General features: G+C 38.5%; 1 protein-coding gene across 1 annotated transcript; it reads left to right on the top strand.

Annotated features, from left to right (window-relative positions):
* The first annotated feature begins 16,507 nt into the window (after positions 1-16,507).
* Positions 16,508-20,306, top strand: LOC113279461. The gene is made up of 5 exons (XM_026528157.1): positions 16,508-16,543; positions 16,656-16,799; positions 16,962-17,123; positions 17,389-19,299; positions 19,428-20,306. Exons 1-5 carry the CDS (start codon positions 16,508-16,510, stop codon positions 20,304-20,306), a joined length of 3,132 nt encoding a protein of 1,043 aa, XP_026383942.1.
* Positions 20,307-20,602: the final 296 nt, after the last annotated feature.

Here is a 20,602-nt window from a genome sequence, read left to right as displayed (position 1 = left end):
AAAGAGAAATAAAAGAACAAAGAAAAAGTAACATCAGAGCGCTGCAAGGAAATTAAAGCTTCTCCAACTCCTGCCGTTTCTCCTCGAGCTCAGCACGGACTTTCGCTTCGGCGGCCTCGGCTCGCAATACCTCGTCATTTGTCGAACCAATGTCGATAAGCAGCAAGTCCAACACTACCTTCTTGCTAGAAGTCGCCTCAGAGCACCTCTGCAGCCTCTCCTCAAACTGAGAAATTTGACTAGTAAGGCGACCGTGAGGATCATTGCGGCTCTTCACCTTCACCAACAGTTCCTTTAGCCATGCTATGGGAAACTAAACATTGAGCGCAGATTGCACGGAAGCTTCCCAGCTACGCACCTTCGCCTCATCGATAGGATCATCTCATACGCGCGTAAGCTGGTCCGCGATCTCCAGAAGATTTCGAGTCATGTAGCATAGGATAGGGACACCCAATAGGCCCGCCTTTGCCATATGACCATCGTCGCGCTCGACGATGTCCCTATAGTTGGCAGCAAAAACAGTCGGAACCCAAAAGCTGTGGACGAGGGTATGAGTAGAAGGATCCACCTCAGCTTCGGCAGCGCTCACCACCAAAGGAAAACGAAACTGCGCGTCCTCAGGGTCTCCGTCACAATGGGGGTGTTCGATGTATTAGTAACGGGAGCATCAACTTGTTTCTCTGGGGGAACAGACGATCTACCGCTGCCCACTTTAGTATGCTTAACAGATCCGTCGCCACTGGGAACGACACGCTTAGTACCATCCATATTGGGCTTCACAACTTCCTTCCGCTTCTTACCCATAGCCTAGCACCGATAGCAATCCGTCAAAACAGAAAAACAAAACAACACAATAATAATGGAAGAGAGAAGAGAAGAATAACTAACCTAGGGAATTGACGAGCCTAGCGGAGTATCGGTAACCTTAGGGCGAGACGCGGAGGAACTAGAAGAGGACTCAGAGTCACTAGTGGAACCTGACAAGTGAAAAATATCCACCATCGCGAAAGACCAACTTAGATTTATAAGAAAAAAATAAGAGAGAGGGGGAAGGAAAAGAGAGAGGAATAACAAAAAGAAAGACACGTATTAAATAAGAAACTACCTGCAGAATCATTGACGTCTAATGCCACGTGGGATGAGGACCGACTAGACCCAGAAGGACTCATTGATTACAGAACGGCACTGGGAGACACCGGAAGTTCACCCTGGCCACGAACGGTTTCATCCATAAGAGGGTGAATCGACGATATGTGAAGGCGCGACGACACCCATCCAGCCCCTGGAGGAAGGATAACTTTCAAATCTCTCAACTGGTCTACAAATGAAGGAGTTGGACTGCCGCTCGCATTCCTCGGGGGCTGCGACGCGCTCCTCCGATGACTTTAACGAGGCTGAAAAGGCGCAATATTAGCAGAGGAACAAGGACGCAGAGCAGAAGACTGATTCGCCTCCCGCCTAGCCTTTTTCTTCAAACTGCTCTCCGTCCAATCACACTCGGGCATATTTAAGTATTCCTCTATCACGTAAGAAGGGGCTTTCCACCCTAGGCGATTGGAAGGAGGGGCTCCCTGGGGAAGTGATTTCCGGTATCCATCTCAATCAAAATAAAGCGTGGAAACATGATGAATAACAGGAAAAATCAAGGTGAAGGAAATAACGAGTACCTGGGGCGCTGAAGGACTAGCAGACGTCTTCACGTTCAACCGAGGGGATTTTCGATCGGAGAACGACCCCTTCTTTGGATTCACAGGTTCATGACCCTCGGGCGGGGCCCAAGAAGTCACCACATGATACGAGCGACCTTTGTTAGCGGGAACAAGGCGATGCTCAGCAGCCACAACATCGTCAAGCTTGATCCTGCCAGACGCATGGAGTTCCCGAAGATCTTGGACAGTCAGATCAAGAGGAGGAGATGATTCACGCAAAAGAAAGTTTAGAGCTCGACGCCTTAAAAAATCATGATACTCGTGAGCCCTTTCTGTAACCGCCAAAGGCCGCGCGGAGACGGGCTGCTTGAACGAAAAATCGATCCCTCGATCAGATAAACGAGTCGGCCCTTTGAAGACGTAACGGTTGAAGCTAGCAACAATGTCCTCGGCGTTAGAACTGTTTGGAGGAGGGAACCTATGAGGGACCCCTTGATCGAACCCTACTTCCCGAGCTGCGCGATCAGGATTATACGATATGGTGATAAACTTACCGGCATAGAAACCAAGAAGATAACCGGGTAACACAACCATCGCCGAATCAAAATCTGCTTCCGATAAGGGCTTTGAAGAATCCAATTCTGTGTCGAAAGGAGTGAGAAAATCGTAATGCGTCGGACCTGAATGACCGTCTTGGTAAGGGAATGGTTCAAAATCCCTGGCTACATCCAAATGCCTGCCTAAATCGCCCTTCGGTATCTTCCCCTTCAAGTTCCATAGAGCCATCCGTGGATAGCCGTACACAACAGGAAGTTTCTTAACTGAACCGTCATCCTGTTTAACATCTTCTTCATGATGAACGACGAGGTCATTTGGCTCTGGCGCGCACGGAGGAGCATGTTCCCAGTACCGGGCCTGCATGAAGGAAGCCGGGATGTAGGTCTCAATCTTATGAGATGAACCTACCGTATGGAGATCTCGACAGAACAGATAAAGATGGCGGTATAAGCCTTCTAAGAACATCGGCTCGAGTGGAAAATAAATCCCGCGGGATAACAACACTGCCATCGGCACAAGCTCACCTTTAATGGTATCCTGGGGACTGTATTCGAACACATCATGACAGAGCCAAAACAAGATGAAAGTGGATAACTCCGCGCGGGGATTCTTATCCTTGCGTTTACAGGGGAGAACCTTCTTGTCAACGATCTAGGGAGCCCAATACTTCAACCAGAGGGAAAAAGAAGCACGACGGTTAACCTTGATAACCCACTCGGAATCAGTTTCTGGTACATCGGACGAGCCATGAGCCGCCTCATACGCGCGAAAAGAGCTGGACAATAGTCGATCACCGGATGAGTGTTTAGGAGGCGCCTTCCTCTCTTCTACCCATTTGGCTTTCCCCTTCTTGGAGGACGATGGAGTCTCCTTTTTGTGAGCGGCCTCCTCGCCTTTAGCCTGTTCAGGGGGGACTTGGGTCTTCCAAACCAGTTCACGACGAGAATCGTCTTTGCATTTCAGCAGATAAGTACACAATTCCTTGTCTTCGTCATTTAGCGCTCCGAAAACGGCCGCCTCCTCATATGAGTGACTACCATGAATCGGAAACCCCGTAAGAGCGACTACTTCCTCCAAAACGACGGTAGCTTCTCCCCATGCTGTGAAAAGGGTATGAACAGGAGGGGTCCAACGACAGAAGAGCCGCGTTATATCGCGGATGTACCTGTTTACCTCCCGTTTAAGAGACGAGTGTATAACTTCCTCGATACCGGCCTTCTGAAGTGCAGCAACATGGGCAGGATTGGAACGCATACGAGCCGCTCAATGTGGCTATACCGGATGAGTCTTAAACTTAGACTGAGTATCAATAAGGGGAAGGTTACAATCGCCACGATGAATGGACATCCGCGGAACAGTCTTGAATGCAAAAGCACCCATGCTCTTCGATTCAGGTTGTATAATCCATCCAGGAGAAGCGGGGTAAGGCAGCACTGGAGGATTTAAAAGGCGATAAACAAAAATATCTTCTAGAGGGAAAACACGCTTATCTCCGTGAAATTTTCTTAACCTCAGCGCACGCTTTAAAACAGGACTACTCGTAAACTCGGCGATCGTATATAACTTACCATCCGCTGGTGCGGGCAAGATGACCTCTTCCTGATCAGGATGCTCTGGCTCTTCAGAGCCTGCGCTATTAGGCTGTTCGGACTCATTACTTTCGTCAGATGACGAACTGCTAGAAGAACTACTAGACATGGCGAGCGTATGGGTGCGTTTAGAAGGAAGGAAGAAAGAAAGTATTGAAGGAGAAATAGATTGAAAACTCTATATATAGGGGGTTTCAAGGTCGAACGTGGCAGTTATGAATGTGGAATAGTAACCGTCAGAAACTGAAAAAAAAGAGAGGTTTTGCACGATGGGGAGTCGAAACGTCACCCACAATCACAAACTCAATGAGATAACGAAATCTGCTGTGAAAACAGGGAGGCGCCCAAAAGAAGATTCTTTGACTATTGGATTATCTGATAATTAATCCAATAGTCAGGGGACTAATGTTGATACATGAAAAAAATACCCCCTTAACGAGTTGGGGGTGCCCCTAAGAATAGAGGTGAGCTTGGGTTGCGGTATGAGGACTAGGGGACTAAACCCAAGTCCAAGTAGGAAATACCCATGAAGATGGGAGGACAAGAGAGGAATTAATGAAGAAGGGAAAGGTTATGTTAAAGAATGGCATTAAGAGTAATTGAGAGGTGTTAGGACATGTGTCATCATGTAGTAAAAAAGGGGGGCTTTTATGAAAGCCCATAAAAAAAAAGGAAAGGTACAATGGAAAGGGGGGGACTCTCTCTCTTACCGCATTTGGAAGTGTGAGGTCATTTGGTGTGGCTAGGATGGGTAGGAACAAAATCAAATTCACCTTTCAACACATACTACGAGTAAAGTTAATTAGTGTAAAGAAACCTATGAGTTGAGAAGTAAGGCAATTCCAATAACGCGAGTAAAGTTGTTATGAGTAAAGATGGGTAAGAGATGTGATGATTTTTTACTTTAAAGGAAATCAAGGGTTTTTGCTGCATCAACAACCACCGTCAGCATCAAAAGACTCGACCAAGCTTTATTCTTTCTTTCTTGGTCTCTAACTGTTCACAGCTTTGTTTCTTGTCACTTCCAACCCACACAACTTCCTCCTTTCTTCTCTGCCAACATCCATTAGTTTTTGCTTGTACGAAAAAACTTCTGTCTCCTACTTGCATTCAAAATCTTCTTCAAACTTGTGTTCGTAATAACCCAAATTTCTTAAGCCAAACACCTCGACGGCACCTTTAAGTCCTGATTTTTTTAGGTCGTCTTGAAACCCCCAAATCTCTTAACAATGTCGCAGCATAACTCTGTTTCCTTGTTTATCTCAATTCGTGCAAGACTTGCGTCATTTTTTTTTACGTAAGAACTATGATCCTTTTCTAACTCTCTTTCACTCTCCTCTCTCTCACCTTTTGCTGATATCATATCTAGGATCGAGCAAAAGAGGAGAGCATAAACGCGGAAGCACAAAAGACTACATTGATAATAATTTTTGGTGTATTAATTCTCATGGATCAACAACCTATTTATAGTTTAACAAACTTGACGACTAAGCAAAGACACTTTCCTAATAAAATCAAACTCTAAATAAAGAACTCTTTTAGAACCAAAACAACTTGTTTCTCAAGTTTTCTTCATCTTCAAGTATGACACACCGTGTCAACTTCAACTAGTTACTTCACCGAATCAGAGTCAACTTGTACTAGTTGATCAAAAAACCATACTCTTGGTTTAATATTTCCAACAAGTTTCCTATATTACAAAACTTTGGTGACTGCCTCATTCTCTGTGCCCGCTGGAAAAAAACGGAACAAAGGAAGCCGATTTAATTGGTATTGTGATCCATATGAACGAATATGATGACATTTTTATTGCAAAGATTCATTTCCATTTGTATGCTCTCATTGATTCTCAAAAGGAATTATTCTTTGTGAAATTGCTTAGGGAATTATTATTTGACCTCTACAAATGTAATGTCATTCTGTCATGGGCTAGGAAGTTCAAACCCTACAAATGGAAGGGAAAAATGTGAAGATCGTAATAGTAATGTCGGGAATGTTCCAGGGAGGAGTTCTGCATTTGGCAAGGATTGGTTTGTAAGATGTTTGATGACATGTGCTATAACTCGTCCTGACAATGGAATGTTTGAATGCCCCGTTTACTTACTCGCAGAAATGTATTTTCAGCAGGACTCCTTCTAACAAGATAGAGTCTTACGGTGACTGCTGCAAGCTTGGTTGTGCTGCCTCAAACTGCACCAACAAAAGCATTCAGGATCTTCGCGGAGACTTTTTTGAAACATACGCGAAGACCATGTTGAACATTGTATTAATTCTTATTGTGCTAAGTAATCACAATTTAAACACCTTTTTATACAATAGTTTGTTGGTTGTATAAAGGAATTTCTTGATTAAATAAGAGAGAATATGAATGTAATTCTTTAGTCACTTTATCTTGGAGTTTATCTTGTGAATTTTATTCCATTGATTTTCCATTCCAAAACTCCAAATACGTTTACAATTTTTGGATTTCCCCTTATGTTGTGTCTTCAGGATCAATTCCAGAATCTTAGCTTAAAGAGAAGAAGAGGTGAAATTAGTCAAACCAATGAAACATGAAATCCTAGTTTCTCCACTTCCAATAGAGTTGGCTCTCTCGGATGTTCATTAATAGGAGTTATTCTTCACGGACCGCATTAAAAAGCACATAAAAACCGTTTCTCTCACACATAAAGGTGAGGCCCACCTTTTGGGATTAGCAGGTACCCACCTTTGGGCCTCACAATAAGAAAAGATGTGACTACACGGTTTTTATGTGGGTTTTTCCCACAATTCATGAAGAATTTCTGTATTAATAGTCTTGAACCAGTTACCTACAACTGCGGCACGAACCTCAATAATGCCCAAGTCATAGTAATTTTATGGAGCAACAATATCCTTAAATTTAAACAGTGTTCCGTATATAGTTTGAAAACTCAAAGTTGTAATTTTCGATAAAAACATTCGTCAAAAAGACAAAAGAAAAAAATCAAAACAAAAACAAAAGAGTTGTTAGTATTTTTATTATTTGATCTCGTTAATCCTACATCCACTGTACACTGTACCCGTGCATGTCACTTCTCCGTACTCTTTATAGTTCAGTCTCTAATGTTTCTTTTAATCTTTATCTATCTCAAGTGAAGAAACTTTTCAACAATTTCATTTCTCTTTACACAATCTTTTGTGTAAGTTGATGTCTTCTCTTATTACAAAGAAGCTAAAGGTGGACCAAAACTGATGGACCAACAAAATCTAACCGTTGATTATTGTTTGGGGTCCCAATAAGATTTAAAAAATCCCACCCTCATCTCTTGCTACTCTTCGTTTACTGACCATGTTGTCTTGTTTGATTTTTTTTTTCCATATAGTATAATAAAGCTTGGGAATAGACAACAAAGGAAAAAAAGCTGTCGATAACAATTCCAGGTATGAAATTTTTCAACATTTTAAGAAACTAATTTTTATTTTGATGGGTTATAGGATGAAGAAAGGGCATTATTGTTTATAGTAGGATCAAAGTGAGTGTTTTCTGCAAACTTGTGAGCTGAGAGCCATGTAAGTGTACAATACACACGTGAGAGTGGAAGTGCTGGTTACAACAGTTGAGTATATAAACTCAATTGATCATTCTGTAAGAATCCATCTTTCTTATTCAATCAATTATATTGATCAAACCGTATTGCAGAGATGTAGATATTACAAATATATCATGGTATCAATTTTGAGAACTAAAATTCTCAGGAGTATCGATCCTTTTTCTGTTGAATCTTAAATTCTTTAATTCATCTCCAAAGCTTATGTTTTTCACCAAATTCTTCTGCTGTCGTGCAACTCAATAATCAAATTCATTAGTGTGATTCGTTCGATTTTACTCTATTAAAAGATGTATATTGACATTGAATTAGGTTTTCGTTTCTGCATTTCTAGCAACATCAGGTTTGATCTTTCTTGTTAATGGAGGTTTGGTTTAAAGAGTCATGGAGTTTATCTGAAGATTTGTTATCGGTGGCTTTTAAGTGTGGAATTTGACTTGATCCTGGTGCTTCACATCTACGTATTCAAATTGAATCAAGCATATTCACAGATCTAGAATTTGGTTTTTCTTTTTCGTCTAGAAAACTAGGTCAAAGATGGTAATCTCGAATTTGATCTTTTGATTACTTTAGATTTGATTTTATGTGTTCGATTTATGATTTACTACCTCAACAAGGTTCAGTTTCCTATTCATACTTTGTTTCTTCATCATAATCAGTTTTTATATCTAATTTCTTAACCCAGATTTATTGTTCTTGATTTATGATGCTATTTGAGTATGAGCATGTTAGAGTCTACCACAAGTGTACTAGTTAGATGGAAAGCTAAAGTTGTTCCACTGAATAGATTCAACATAAGGTTGAGATTATTGTTGGTGAATTTTGTTTCACAAAGCTAGTGCCTAAAATTGGTCATATGAGCATGTTAGAGTCTACCACAAGTGTACTAGTTAGATGGCAAGTTAAAGTTGTTCCACTAAATAGATTCAACAGAAGGTTGAGATTATTGTTGGTGAATTTTGTTGCACAAAGCTAGTGCCTAAAATTGGTCATATTCATACTCATGACTCAATTCTTACTTCAAGACGGTCTTCACTTGCGTCTTGTTGAAAATCTTGCGTGTTTTAATGGTGAAGTTGAGGATGAAGAGTGGGATTTGGAATTGGTTTGGTACTGCATCATAGATTGAAGTTCTCTTTGTTGAATCTGCAGATGATTATGTGTGCATCCTGTAATTCTTTATCTTTTATCCTTCCTTGTTGATGTGTTATGTGTGTTCCATAATTCATAGTACTTTAATAAGTTACTTCTTCTTTAGTTTGCTGAAGTTAGTTGAAGTAGAGAAAGTAGGGGAGCCATAATGAGTTACAAGATGATCGGATATTGTCAATTGTTCTAAGAGGATGGGTTTATCATTGTATTTCTTATTCTGACGTTACCTCAGACTAAGGGCAACACCTATTTTTTGGTTTGACTACCTATTGGTTCACAAAATTGAATTCTCTTGCAAGAAGTAATGGGCTGGTGATGGTCAAAGTATATCATCTAAGAGTTATTACTCATCTTCTTGCCTGACTGCTACTCAGATGTCACATCTGCTTTTGTATTTTGAAGTATCCTAGTTGCTGCATCATACTGCTTGAAATGGTCCATGCACTTGTGATAGACGCATTTATGTGTCTATTTTGATATCAATTCTCTGTAATATTAGTACTCGATTTTGTACTTATTTTGGCTTTTTATGTTTTTGGAGGTGTTTTTGGAGAAATAAGCTTTTGCGGCAGAATTGGCTCGAAAAGTGATATTCGTACCCATGGGAGAAATTACTAATGGTCCCCCCAGAATATTGTTAAAGGCACCTGGAAGAGTTGATGAAAGCACCCTGAAGAAGTACTAAAGGTACCTAAGAATTACTATTTCCACACCGCAATTTACTATTTGCACCCCAACTGATATTGACACCCCATGAATTGACAAGGAGACTCTATTGTCTTCCCAAAATCAAAAGGAAAATAAGAGGGAAAATTTCATTCAACTGGCAGAATTTAGGGTTAGATTTTTGGGCTGGTTTGGAGAGATTCAACCAAAAATATCTACTGGGATGAACTCATTAGGGTTAACGGGTATGTGTGTTGGATACGATTGGAATTGGCTAGAACAGATTGAAACGAAACATGGGAGGATAATTTTTTTCGGGTTTGTTTGGATTTTTGAGATGTTTCGGCGAGATTCAATCACTAATTGAAAATATACCCTTTTTGATTGTCCACCTCAGTCTTTGAGTATCTCTGAAAAGACCCTTTTTGATTGTACCGGTTTCGAGTTGCCATAGCAACAGGTTCAACTTCTTCTGATTCTTTTGCCATCGTCGTACATCGAACGGATTCACGACGAACAAGTGTATAACATGATTCTAATTCAGGAATAGGATCCTTTCTCAAGATTTCACCACGGATCTGCTCAAAACTTTCATCTAATCCAGCAAGGAAGATATGCACCCTTAGGCGCTGAATTGATTTTCGATAGGCTTCAATATCATTTGGATTCTCCATAACTACCTTGTCACGATGATCCAACTCTCCAAAGATTTCAGTTACTTCCCCATAATAAATCGAGAGTGCTCTGCCATTTTGTTTTGCCGAAAACGCTCGTCGTTTAGAGTAAACACCTGCATCTCATCATCTCCATCATAAAAGACTTTAAATAATGCATCCCAAATCTCTCGAGCAGTGGGTAACCGAATATATCTCTTCATGATTTTTGGTGACATATACATCAACAACCATCTCTTGACCTTTTGATTATCTGTGTACCACTTCTCATATCTTGGATCTTCCTCAGTAGGTTTTTTTGTCTTTCCCATAATAAAGGAGCTTTTTTCTTTTTCAGAGATATACATCTCCATGATTTGTGACCACAAATCATAGTTTGTTTCATCAAAAACAATCCCTGCCTTGAATGCTGCACCTTCAGATTGAACGATAATAGAAGCAAATTTGTTTTCCATCTGCTCTTTTTATTTTGGTTTATTTTGGTCAGATGATTCTGAATCACTACCTATGATTCAAGAACCCTAGCTCATAGATACCATCTTCACAAATATAGGATCGAGAAGATAATAATTCTTATTATGATGATAATAATAATTCTGGTTACACAACTATTGAATATATAGAACACAATATTATGATAAAGCAAAGATCCTATATACTAGGAAAGAATATATATTCTTAAATGAGGATAATATTAACACTGAAGTTGCTAGTTGTATTAGAAACACTTGGTGTTGAATATTTGTTGGTGGTGTTCTTATTGGTTGATCGAGAGAAGAAGAAGAGATGGTGTTTTGTAGAGAAAACAGAAATTTAGGGTTACTGAATTTAAGAAGGATGAAGTTTGATTTAGTAATTGAATCCATAGTTAGGGTTTTATAAGAAGTTCAAGGAATAGTTAGAAGATGAAATTGATATAAATAGGATTGAATTAATGAGGGGTTTGCTCTTAATTGATGTATAGTCAGATGAGTTGGGGTTAATTGGATGTCTTGGGGCTGTGTTGGTGGTGAATCGAAGAATTAGGGTTTGTTTTCTGTTTGAAGGAAGATCGTTAGGAATTGGCTGTGATGAGTGATATGATTTTTGATTGTCGTTGTAGTAATAAGGATTCGAACTCTACGACTTGTGAAGATTAATTTAAAGATTTAATAATAAAGGGAGAGTTACTGGGTCTAGGATTCCACAAAATTCATATTATAGGGTTCAATTTTTCATTCTCAACAATTATCGCTCAATAAATAAATAAAACATCGACTCTTGTTTTGCCAAATTAGATCCTCAAAACATTAGTTATAAATCGTAAGCATGGGACATCAAACATTTAAGCAAGCATGACCCATCTAATAAAATGATAACTAATTAATCAAAATCATAATTCTATTTTAATTAGTGCAAAAGTCATATAGAGAATAAAATAATTCACCCATGTATGAAATTCGGATTCCTCCATCGACCCAGTGTAGGGGTTTAACTTCTCATATTGTAGACACTCTCAAAAGATATTTTTATAGCTCAGTTGGTGCTTACAATGAAGAAAAGAAGAGAAAAGACTATAAATAGGGAGTTTGCAACGGTTGTCAGCCATTACAAAAGCCCCGTTACAACTTAAGCACTTGTTACAACAAACAATATTTGGAAACTGTCGTAAAAAACTGCCACTAAGACCAGAAAATGTGACAGTTCTAAAACGACAGACCTACTGAGTCGTCTATGTTCTTCGTCTTCTTCTTCTCTGCAGCAGCAAAGAAGTTGCTATGCAACTCTCTATTCTTCGCCCCAAACTCTCGATGCCCCTTCTCTGTGATCCCAGCTCCCTTTATATACTCGACAGGTCTCAAATATTTCGTGTTAACTGCTGATAATCCTCACAGTAAAGAGAGAATATTTCCCGAGATATTTTTTTCTTTTCCTACCATGTTACATGATTTGCTTCCCATTTTATCCCTTTCACACGTCTTATGGTCGTGTACACGTCCCATAGTGTTCTAAACATGCTCAAAACACAAGCCAATCCACCCCGAGCATACTTCAAACTCTGTTTTGCTGAGAACTTCCCTGTTTTGTTTCAATCCACGTAACATTCCTCATCACTCGAATCCAAGTTACTTACCAACCCTGATTCACCGAAACAGGCTGGTACTACTCCAAATCCACGCTTGAATCTCACCCAAATTCTTCACAGGTCCGAATAGTATTTTCCGGAGAAGAGTAAACCCGAGAGTACCATTTTCTTCAAATTCATGATTCTAGCCAATTCTGGTAGAATCAAAGGCTATCTCCAACCCTGATTATACATTAAGAACAAACCCAATTAATCTGAGCGATCGAGTCTCCCTCTAACAACTCCAAAACATGAACCCTAACTTTTCCTGTCACTGCAACAATTTGATTTGAATTATCCAGCCCAATTATTTCGAATGTGATGACTATACCAATCATGTTTAGTGTTACCAGGTCCAACAAAACTGAATCCAGCGATTGAATCTTTCCCGAACAACCCTGAAATTCGTATCCAAAATCTGCTTGAAACTGCCCGTGAATATTTATCTTCCTGTTTTGCTCCAACATGATTCTGCAGCCAACTCTGATCGAATCCATTGCATATATAAACCCTCTTTAGTATTAATGAACCCATCCCAACAAAATGCAGGGATTGAATCTCTCTAAAACTCGACTAAAATATGAACCCTAATCTGTTATTCACTGAGACCAGTTTCCCGCCAAAACCTGGAATTTTAATTGTTGAAGATGACCTTCCCTTATCCTATGATGGGGTGCGAATAGTAAGTGGGTGCCTGTTAGTAATTAAGGTGCCCCTTATCCAAAGTAGGGGTCCGTTTAGCAAGTGTCCTCCGGGGTGCAAAAACCACTTTTCGAGCAACTTTCTCCATAAGAGCTTATTTCCTTGAAAAGACATAAAACAAGTTTATTAGCAATAAAATGAGTCCTGACTAATGTAATTATGGGTGAAAAAGCATCGCACTTTCGTGCTTATCAAATTCCCCCACACTTACATTTTGCTAGTCCTCGAGCAAACCAGAAAATTGACCCGCTACACAGCTGGTCATATAATAAGAGAGAGAGAGATAGACCCGCTACACAGCTGGTCATGAAAAATTCCATACACAAGACCCACGACATAATAATATTTTTTTTATAGACCCGTTACACAGCTGATCATTCATTCAAGAAAAAAGAAAAGACCCGCTACACAGCTGGTCATAACCCTAACAATCGTAATATATTTTTTTATAGACCCGCTACACAGCTGATCATTCATTTTTTTTTTCTGTAGACCCTCTACATAGCTGGTCATAATATGCAAGAAAATTCCTGAAAAAGAAAAATAAAACGTTAACCACTCCCCCACACTTAAACATTACATTGTCCTCAATGTAATTGAGTCATCCAATGCAAAAGTTAAGATGGGAAATCCAAAAGATGCAAAAAAAAATAAACGAAAATATAAAAATCAAAATAAACCTACTGGAAAGTACAAAAAGGATCCCCATAAACTAATAACCTGAAAACTTGGGGATCGACCCAAAATACAATATTTACAAACGACAACTTCACACTTATGTCATGAAAAAGCCGAGACGCTGAAACTATCAAAAACCAAGATTTACCTCTAAACCAAGTTTTTACTGCACAAGGAAGTACGGAAAGAACAAAATATGGGGAATCTATTGAGACTGGGGAATTATCAATCGACTCATGCACAATATCAGAAATAGGCAAATCCTCTGGGTACTTAGATGCAAAGTAATCCAACAACACTTTAGAAGCACGCAATTCTAACCCTAAATTAGGCAACTTTTGGAAGTCTATGGGTCTAGAAACATCCTCTAAGTTGGGTGAATTATCTTGTGGGATGGATTCATCTATGGAATTAGGAGAATCATTAACACAATCATCCACATGGTCATCTTCCAATTTTGTCTGGAACAGAGAGTCACTAGAAGACTGATCATCATCATCATTAAATAATTTTTGGCATTCTAATTATCTCAGTCTTTGTTCCAAACTAGGTGGTGTGTGTTTATAATACTTCTCATATATCTCTAGAGGAGATTCTTCACTTACCTCATGTGGAGCTTAAACTCCATACCATTGCCTACGTTTATATTCAGTAAGCGTCATCTCAGATGAGGTTTCCTGATAATTTATCTTTCTACTCTTATATTCCGCCAGCATCATCGTAGGTGACGTCTCCTCAGAAGAAGTCATCATCCTCAAAATGTCCCTAAAAAGAAATAAAAAAAAACGCATAAAAAGGAAAAATAAAATCTAAAAAAAAATGAAAATACTGTACAAAATTAAAAAAAAATAATAATAAAAAAAACCTAAAAATTAATCTAAAAACAAATCCCCGTCGGCGGCGCCAAAATGATATGATTTTTGATTGTCGTTGTAGTAATAAGGATTCGAACTCTAAGACTTGTGAAGATTAATTTAAAGATTTAATAATAGAGGGAGAGTTACTGGGTCTAGGATTCCACCAAATTCATATTATAGGGTTCAATTTTTCATTCTCAACAATTATCGCTCAATAAATAAATAAAACATCGACTCTTGTTTTGCCAAAGTAGATCCTCAAAACATTAATTATAAATCGTAAGCATGGGACATCAAACATTTAAGCAAGCATGACCCATCTAATAAAATGATAACTAATTAATCAAAATCATAATTATATTTTAATTAGTGCAAAAGTCATATAGAGAATAAAATAAATTCACCCATGTATGAAATTCGGATTCCTCCGTCGACCCATTGTAGGGGTTTAACTCCTCATATTGTAGACACTCTCAAAAGATATTTTTATAGCTCAATTGGTGCTTACAATGAAGAAAAGAAGAGAAAAGACTATAAATAGGGAGTTTGCAACGGTTGTCAACCGTTACAAAAGCCCCGTTACAACTTAAGCACTTGTTACAGTAAACAATATTCGGAGACTGTCGTAGAAAAACTGCCACTAAGACCAGAAAATGTGACAGTTCTAAAACGACAGACCTACTGATTCGTCTGTGTTCTTCGTCTTCTTCTTCTCTGCAGCAGCAGAGAAGTTGCTCTGCAACTCTCTATTCTTCGCCCCAAACTCTCGATGCCCCTTCTCTGTGATCCCAACTCCCTTTATATACTCGACAGGTCTCAAATATTTCGTGTTTAACTGCTGATAATCCTCACAGTAAAGAGAGAATATTTCCCGAGATATTTTTTTCTTTTCCTACCATGTTACAGGATTTGTTTCCCGTTTTATCCCTTTCACACGTCTTATGGTCGTGTACACGTCCCATAGTGTTCTAAACATGCTCAAAACACAAGCCAATCCACCCCGAGCATACTTCAAACTCTGTTTTGCTGAGAACTTCCCTGTTTTGTTTCAATCCACGTAACATTCCTCATCACTCGAATCCAAGTTACTTACCAACCCTGATTCACCGAAACAGGCTGGTACTACTCCAAATCCACGCTTGAATCTCACCCAAATTCTTCACAGGTACGAATAGAATTTCCCGGAGAAGAGTAAACCCGAGAATACCATTTTCTTCAAATTCACGATTCTAGCCAATTCTGGTAGAATCAAAGGTTATCTCCAACCCTGATTATACATTAAGAACAAACCCCATTAATCTGAGCGATCGAGTCTCCCTCTAACAACTCCAAAACATGAACCCTAACTTTTCCGGTCACTGCAACAATTTGATTTGAATTATCCAGCCCAATTCTTTCGAATGCGATGACTATACCAATCCTGTTTAGTGTTACCAGGTCCAACAAAACTGAATCCAGCGATTGAATCTTTCCCGAACAACCCTGAAATTCGTATCCAAAATATGCCTGAAACTGCCCGTGAATATTTATCTTCCTTTTTAGCTCCAACATGATTCTGCAGCCAGCTCTGATCGAATCCATTGCATATATAAACCCTCTTTAGTCTTAGTGAACCCATCCCAACAAAATGCAGGGATTGAATCTCTCTAAAACTCGACTAAAATATGAACCCTAATCTGTTCTTCTCTGAGACCAGTTTCCCGCCAAAACATGGAATTTGAATTGTTGAAGACGACCTCCCCTTATCCTATGATGGGGTGCGAATAGTAAGTGGGTGCCCCTTAGTAATTAAAGAGCCCCTTATCCAAAGTAGGGGTACGTTTAGCAAGTGTCCTTCGGGGTGCAAAAACCACTTTTCGAGCAACTTTCTCCATAAGAGCTTATTTCCTTGAAAAGACATAAAACAAGTTTATTAGCAATAAAATGAGTCATGGCTAATGTAATTATGGGTGAAAAAGCATCGCACTTTCGTGCTTATCAATGAGCAATTGGTTTAGAGAGGAGATGGTGGGGTGTTGCTGATTCGAATAAGATTGAAGAATGGATTGATTTCAGTTGATTGAGAGAATCTATTTGGAGGTAATTCATTCCCGTTATCTTAGTAAAGCTTTTGATTTCTGTTAATGAATTTATGATTTATGGATGTTGATGAAGACGTGATGAAACTGAGGTTGAGATGGTTAATCAATGAAACTGTAATTGTAGTTTGAAGTGGTAGAGATAGTACGTAAGGAGTATTGCATACTTGTTGATGATGTTGTACAGGTGGTAATGAAGATGGATGTTATTTGAGTTGGGATGATGTTGGTATGGAAGAAGCTGGTGGTGATATTACAACTACAATTGTAGTTTAAGTTGTGTTTGAGTCTGTATGAATTGATGAAGGTGTTGATCTAGTGCATCTGATATTGAATAAGATGTTGTAATGTTGGTGGTTGTGGATATGAGCTGTTGCAGGTGAAGTTGTTAGTGGCTCAGAACAAGAAGAGGATAAGGATGGTTGTTGTTGAGTGGGGAAGTCAGAGTTTGATTGTGGTTAGGTCATGTTTGATTATAGAGAATGAGAAGAAGAACGGTGAGATGTTGGTGGTTTTGTTTCCGGTGTGACGTGGAAATTTGTAATGTTGGAATCTACAGTAAGCAAGATAATGGTGTTGAGATGCAATAAAAGATGTTGATTTGAACTGTGTTATTTTACTGGAGTTATAAGTCATGAGATTGTCTGTGTATGATAAAGAGAACATGATGTTGTTTTGAATGCAGCTAGAATTGGAGATGGTGACAGTTAGTAATATGTTTAGGTTGTTGAAGTTTGGATGTAGCTGTGGCACTGCAGTTAGTAGTTGTATCAAGATTGTAGGTTGGCTCAGGTGGTTGGTATTTAGGGGATTAGTAGAGGTTGCTTATAACAAAGATGAATGTTGGGTTAAAACAAGTAACAATTGTTGAGAGTCTGTGTTTAGAAATGGAACTGAAGTTGGGTTTAGTATGTACATGATTATGGGGTTGTTAAGGGAATTGTGGGTGCAGGTTGTAGACCTAATGTTGTTGTTGTTTGTGGATTAGTATTGTAGCTAGATGAATGTTGAAGGATTGTTGTTTAGAGCTGCATTTTGTAGGTAAACTAGATTATCAGTTGTAATTTATTATGAAGTTTGTTTAGGAATGAATGAACCGATGTAATGTATAGATTGCAGAACTGCTTATCAACCATTTTGAAGAGAAATTTAAATTTCAAGAGGTAAGATTTAATCAAAACTTCTTTCAAGATATTCCTCAACTGGTAAGTGCAGATGAAAATGCTTATTTAGATGCAGTTCCTTCTGATGAAGAGGTGAAAAGAGCAGTATTTGAACTTGAACCTGATAGCTCCCCAGGACCAGATGGATTTGCAGGATGGTTTTACAGATATGCTTGGGAAATAGTTGGCAATGACCTCACAAAAGCTATTCAACATTGCTGGAGATGTGGAATTATACCTCAAGGTTTTAATGCTAACTTTTTATTACTTCGTCCAAAAGTAAAAAATGCAAAAAAAGCTAGTCAGTTTAGACCTATTGGTCTAATGAACTTCAGCTTTAAAGTGCTTACAAAGATTATAACTACAAGATTTGGAAGTTTAATTCAAATAATTGTATCTCCTCAACAAGGTGCTTTCATAAAAGGGAGAAACATTCAAGAGCAAATAGTTCTAGCCTCTGAACTAGTGAATGAGCTGGATGTTAAAATAAGAGGTGGTAATTTGGGCATAAAATTGGACATCTCTCAAGCTTATGACTCACTCATCTGGGAGTTTCTGTTTCAAGTGATGAGGAAATTTGGATTCTCTAAAAAAGGTGTTAATTGGCTTCATACTTTACTGCAATCTGCAAGAATATCAGTACTTCTTAATGGAGGGCCTGTGGGATATTTTCAAGTTGGAAGGGGTGTCATACAAGGTGACCACTTGTCTCCTCTTCTTTTTGTTATAGATGAAGATCTTCTGAGCAGAGCAATATCAAGAATGGTCCAATCAGGTCAGTTACAACCAATACTCTCCAGAAATGGCATCCATCCATCTCATATCTTCTTTGCATATGGCATTTTCTTGTTCTGCAATGGAGATAAAAGAAATGTTAAAAAGCTAGCAACTTTACTCAAGGAATATCAAGAAGCCTCAAGTCAAATTTTTAATTTGGCAAAAAGCAAATGCTTCATAGGTGGAACAAGTACATTAAGAAAACATCAAATTGCTTCTGAATGCAGAATGCCACTTGCTAATTTCCCAGACAAGTACTTAGGTGTTTATCTAACTCCAGGTAGAATCAAAACTCAACATATTTGGAATTGTGTAGAACAAATCCAAGCAAGCTTATATGGATGGATGGGTAAGCTCTTATCTTTCCAAGAAAGACTGATTTTAATCAAGCATGTTCTCAGTAGCATTCCAATATATAGTATGTCAGTTTATAAATGGCCTCAAAGAGCTCTAAAGGATTGTGAGCAAATGATAAGAAATTTTCTTTGGAATGGAGATCCTTCAAAAAGAAAGAATGTTGTGCTTAAATGGGACAAAGTTTGTTCTCCATTTGAAGAAGGAGGTCTTGGATTGAGAAGACTAGAGATTATGAATAAGGCATTAATTATGAAACTTTGGTGGAAAATACAAAACAACAAGGAAGATTGGGCTAAATTTTTTCAAGAAAAATTCATTACAAAAAAAGGGGACTGGATTGGATATTATAAGAAATCTTCTATTCTTCCTGGCTTGAAATGGATCTCTGAAGATGTGCAAAAATTCACAAGATTGATAGTTGGCACTGGATCAAAAATATCAGTTTGGAATGACACTTGGATAAAGGATAAACCTTTGTGTGAATTATATCCTGATAATGCATATCTTAATGAATTCCCTGACATGAAAGTTGAAAACCTAATAGTTGATAATGAATGGGTTATGCCTTCTGAACTTCTTGATATGGTTTCAATCAATGAGCTACCTGTACTCAATTTGGAGGAAGACAAAAGAATCTGGAGTGGCACAATTACTGGGGATTTCACTGTTTCTTCTGCAGTTGAGTGTATCAGAACAAAGTATTCAAAAGTGAGCTGGGTACATCAGGTATGGAATTACTCAATTCATCCAAATATTTCAAGCAATATCTGGAAACTTATAAGAAATATTTGCCCAACTGATGAAAAATGAAAACTAGGAAATTTCAACTTGCTTCTAGATGTTGTTTTTGTAAGAAAGATGAGGAAACTCTAGAACACATTCTATGGAAATGCAACTATAGTGAGCTAATTTGGAAGTGGTTAGGAGGGATGTTTAACTTCAAGAACCCTAAGTCCTTTGATGAAGTCTTTAGTTCTGCAAAACATAAAAGTCCTGCAGTTGGTGAAATATGGAGATATGCCGCTTTCATTACTCTCAAAGAACTGTGGTTTCAAAGAAATAGAAGTGTTTATGAGGATGAAGTCTTCAATGAACAAAATATTAAATCAAGAATCTTGAAACTTACTGCTGAAAGAGAAATTAGAATGAAACAGCTCATGTGCAATACTGCATATGATCTGCAAATGCTAAAACAGTTTGGTATGAAATGCAGAAGGGTCAAGACTTGTGTTGTTAAAGAGATTTCCTTCAAATTTCCTCAGAAGAATCAACTTCTCTTGTGTTGTGATGGGTCTTCAAGGGGGAACCCTGGGAATTCAGGTTATGGGATTATGGCTAGAAATAATAAAGGAGAAGTGGTGGTAGCTATAGAAGGAGGTCTGGGGATTCCTACTAATTTCTTTGCAGAAATTATGGCAATTCTTTGTGCAGGAGAATGGGCTATTCATAATGGTTTCAAAATCCTCCTTTTCAGTACAGACTCAAAAGTAGTAATTGCTGATTTTGAAAATTTAAGAGTTCCTTGGTTTGCAATTGCTAGATGGAAGCAAATCTGCAACATTGCTACCAAATGTGAGTTTCTTCATAATTACAGAGAAGTGAACTTCTCTGCAAATGATCTAGCTAACAGAGGAGCAACTATGCAGAGAGGAGATCGACACATATACACAAGCAAACCTCCCTTCCTTGTAAATCTTGAAAATGAAAAGCAGAAGTACTTTAGGACAGTTTAGTTTATAATCCTTTTTTGTGTATTTTTGTTTTTTTCCCGGTTGTAATTCTGCTTTCATTGTAACTTTGAGTTCTTTGGTTATTAATAAAATTATTACTTAGCAAAAAAAACTAATGTATAGATTGAAGTTGAACTTGAATTAGAGTTATAAAGATAGAGTTGCAGTTGTGTGAGAAGAATACTTGACCTGTCTGACTGAACTTACTCTGTCTGATTCGGTTTTGTTTAGCTGACTCAGTTAATCTGACTGAGTTGAATCGTGTTGACTCAGTGGACCGATTTAGTCCATAATTCCCT

The sequence above is a fragment of the Papaver somniferum genome, chromosome 5, assembly GCF_003573695.1.
Source record: "Papaver somniferum cultivar HN1 chromosome 5, ASM357369v1, whole genome shotgun sequence".
NCBI classification, from domain to species: domain Eukaryota; kingdom Viridiplantae; phylum Streptophyta; class Magnoliopsida; order Ranunculales; family Papaveraceae; genus Papaver; species Papaver somniferum.
This window is presented reverse-complemented; position numbering and strand designations above follow the sequence as displayed.